The sequence below is a fragment of the Martes martes genome (assembly GCF_963455335.1).
Source record: "Martes martes genome assembly, chromosome: 9".
Classification (NCBI taxonomy): Eukaryota; Metazoa; Chordata; class Mammalia; order Carnivora; family Mustelidae; genus Martes; species Martes martes.
The window spans coordinates 93,884,013-93,887,467 of record NC_137896.1 but is presented as its reverse complement, the minus strand read 5'-3'; the positions used below and the strand labels follow the sequence as shown (position 1 = coordinate 93,887,467).

Genomic DNA, 3,455 nt, shown 5'->3' with positions numbered 1-3,455 from the left:
TGATTGCCATACTTGCCTCTACCTATCATCCAAAATTATTTAATTTAATTACACAAGACAGAAAGAAATACATATGTTTGCCTACAGAAGGGAGTTCTTGAGATATCAACCATAGAATCACTCCATTAGGTGTTCCCCCTTTTTAATACTACAATTTGTGCCAACAGCCCTTAACACAGAAGAGGCAGGGAAAGAACAAACTTCACCTGTTCCTCGGGAAAGTGCTGACCTGCTAACAGGAAAGAAGAAAAATCTGTGGCAGTTCCCAGCCTTTGCTGGGAAGAGACTCCTCCCTGCGGTGGCAATCTGCTTGAACCAATGCCAACTACCTCCCATGACTCCTGTCCCCTCAACAACCCTGTTACTCATTTCAGGGCCCCTCCTTGAAATCTTCTTATAAAAACCCAATCTTCTCTGACCTGACAAACCATTGCAAATCCCGGCAAGACAGGTGAGTAGAAGCTGAGAGAAGATGAGACCTCATGGCAGGGGTTCTACTGTACATATTTGGGGGAAGGTACAGGAGGACTGCTGTCACACAGAGGAGCTCTATCTCAGCACAGGCAGGCTTGGCAGTTCTCATGGGGTAGGAGGGAATCAGACTTTCCAGTTCTTTCCAGAGCTATACAAGGGGACAGATGTCACTGGAATCAATTTGTTCCTAGGGAATTAAACAATAGAAAGACAAGGAAGAGGAGGGGCATCTGTGCATGCCCTCTCTCCAATCGCGCTTTCCTTAGTGATCTCTGATTGCTTCCTCAGATCCCAGTACAAGATGCTGCCTCCCACAGCCCTCCACAGCATGTCCTGGATGCTGCTTTCTTGCCTCATGTTCCTGGCTCAGGTCCAAGGTGAGCTCTCACTGTTTCTAGGATGGGGGCCTTGTGAATGCTGAGGGCCAGAAGAAGAGGAAGGCTCCCATGGTAGTGGTGACATACATCCCCACACAAAGAAACTGCCTAGAATTTGTCTGTCATCACTCCTTCCTTCGGGGTAACCAGGGGTGGCAGGCATCCCAGTGGTCCTCTAGCACTGCAAAGAGGTCATTTCCATTTTGCCCCAGCACTCTCAGTTATGTTGATAGGTGAAAGCGGAAAAGTGTGAAGCATCAGTAATGAGATACAGGGAAGGAGAATGAGGACCCAGTGCAAGAATGATCAGCCTAGAGTGGGGGAGGGTTGGACTTAGAAGGAGAAAGATGAAAAGAAAAGACGATTCCTCATTTAGTAGGGTCAGTTCAAGATCCAGAAATCCTGAAAGTGTTGGCAATGGAGAGAGGCAGTCAGGACTTTGGCATCACTTCCCCAAGCACTGGCCTCATACGTATTCCCCTGGGTCATCTCCCTACCCTGGTTCCCATTGTCCTATTTATTTCTTCCTTCTCTTCGGTTGCCTTCCACCCTAGGTGAAGACTCCCAGAATGATGTGCCTGCTGCACGGATCAGCTGTCCCAAAGGCTCCAAGGCTTATGCCTCCCACTGCTATGTCTTATTTATGACACCAAAATCCTGGGTAGATGCTCATGTGAGTACTTGGATTTTCAGTTAGGGGTTTTAAGAGAAAGTACATTAGGGACCTGAGGAGGGGGTGGGTTCCAGTCTCCAGAATTTCTCGGGCACAAGATTGAGCATGCACATCTTTTGCATATATACCCTTGTCCCCATCTCTGCTCTGCCTTCTACCCAGTGAGTCTCAGGCTCCCTCTGAGTCTCTCCCTTCCCCACACAGCTGGCCTGCCAGAAGAGGCCCTCGGGACACCTTGTGTCTGTGCTCAGTGGGGCTGAGGCATCCTTTGTGGCCTCCCTGATCAAGAACAGTGCGAACACTTACTCAAATGTCTGGATTGGGCTCCATGACCCCACAGAGGTATGAACTCATCTTCTCTTCGTAACTCTCAGGCTGCTATTACCCCCCAGGCCCACTCCCTGTCTCGTGTGCCTGTCCCTAAAGAGCCCTGGAGCTCAGAGATCATGAGGGAAAAAGGGAAGGCTTTGCATCAACTCAACAGCTGAGTTCTGTGCAAATCCCTTGTCTCCAGCTGAAGTTAATCTGCCTCCTGTCACACTTGTACACAATTTGCACATGAGGCCTTATACTTCAGTTTTCTGAACTCCACAGAGGCTGCACGTATTGTGTTGAGGGAATCCTACATGAAGATAGGATCCATTTTTGTTCTATAGGACAGACATTGTCTTTGGGGTTCAGGGGGTAACGACAAATGCACCACTAATTGCTGTTCAGTCAGGAACGTGTTACTCTGGGTGGTTCTGTAGGTCTTTGTCATTACTGGTTTGGGAATCTGCCAATAAGAGCAGAGTGTTAGGAAGAGTTTCCCAGAGGAGAGCTCTGGCTCCAGGGCAGCACCTAGATGAGAAAGCAAATTTGGTGATACTGGGGAGGGGTTCATGCCAGGAGAACTCTGTTGGCCATTCAATCTCACCACACTTTATCTTCCACAGGGCTATGAGCCCAATGCAGGTGGATGGGAGTGGAGTAGCGGTGATGTGCTGAACTACTTTGCCTGGGAGAAAGACCCGTCCACTATTGCAAACCCTGGATATTGTGGGAGTGTGTCAAGAGGCACAGGTATGTATCGGAGGAGCTACTTCCTGCCCAGAATTTTCCATCCTCTTTTTCCTCATTTCCTGACAGGACCTTCAGAGAATCCTCCTGAGCAAGAAATGTAGTGTTGGTTTGTCTTCCCTCATTCCCTTTCATCTCTCCTTTCTTTGAGTCTCCTTCCTCTGGTGGACACTGGGGAGGATGAGAGAGAGGCTTTGGATCCCAGGCCAGAATCTGGGATGTCTCTTCCTTGGGTTCAAGAGCTCCACCAGCTACATCTACCTGAGATCCTTTGTCTCTCTAGGATTTCTGAGATGGAAAGATTACAGCTGCGCTACAAGGCTACCCTATGTCTGCAAGTTCAAGGGCTAGGTCTGAAGAGATGTTGGAAGCCAGAGTTTTGCATGCAGCTCATCATGGACTTGGCACCAAATGAAAAGACTACCCCCGAAGGAAATACTCTTCTATACCTCTAAACTTGACCACATCATGATGACCTTCCCTTCCTGTCAGCCCCATTTCAAACCCCTCTGTGTTTTCCATAATTTAACTTCCAAATGGCAAAATTAAAAAATAAAGAAATTTAGTCTGTAATTGCCTCTCTTGTGTGCTTCTGACTCATAGACAAACTCTGAGGAGGAGGAAGTCGTTGGGGGGGAGATTCTGTGGGTCTTCTTTTTGCAGATTTCCCCTCTGGTTTCTGGAAAAGTAACTTAATTTGCATTGCTACCAGCACGTTAATGATGGGATGTTTCAATACTGTTCATGTAGGATTTGGGTTGCACACATTGTTCTCCCACACATTTTGCTGTGCACAAACTCCTCCAAGTCTCTGATGGTATGATACAACCAGTCTAGAGGTTCAGATGATGTTTAGAACAGTACTTCTTTAT

At 47.7% G+C, this 3,455-nt stretch overlaps 1 protein-coding gene across 1 annotated transcript; it reads left to right on the top strand.

Moving 5' to 3' along the window:
* Nucleotides 1-775: 775 nt before the first annotated feature.
* On the top strand, nucleotides 776-2,934 carry LOC308348540 (lithostathine-like; the record flags this gene model as incomplete). Its single annotated transcript, XM_080812674.1, has 5 exons — nucleotides 776-851; nucleotides 1,406-1,524; nucleotides 1,729-1,866; nucleotides 2,460-2,586; nucleotides 2,867-2,934. The coding sequence occupies 5 exons, from the start codon at nucleotides 776-778 to the stop codon at nucleotides 2,932-2,934; spliced, it is 528 nt and encodes a 175-aa protein (XP_080668800.1).
* Nucleotides 2,935-3,455: the final 521 nt, after the last annotated feature.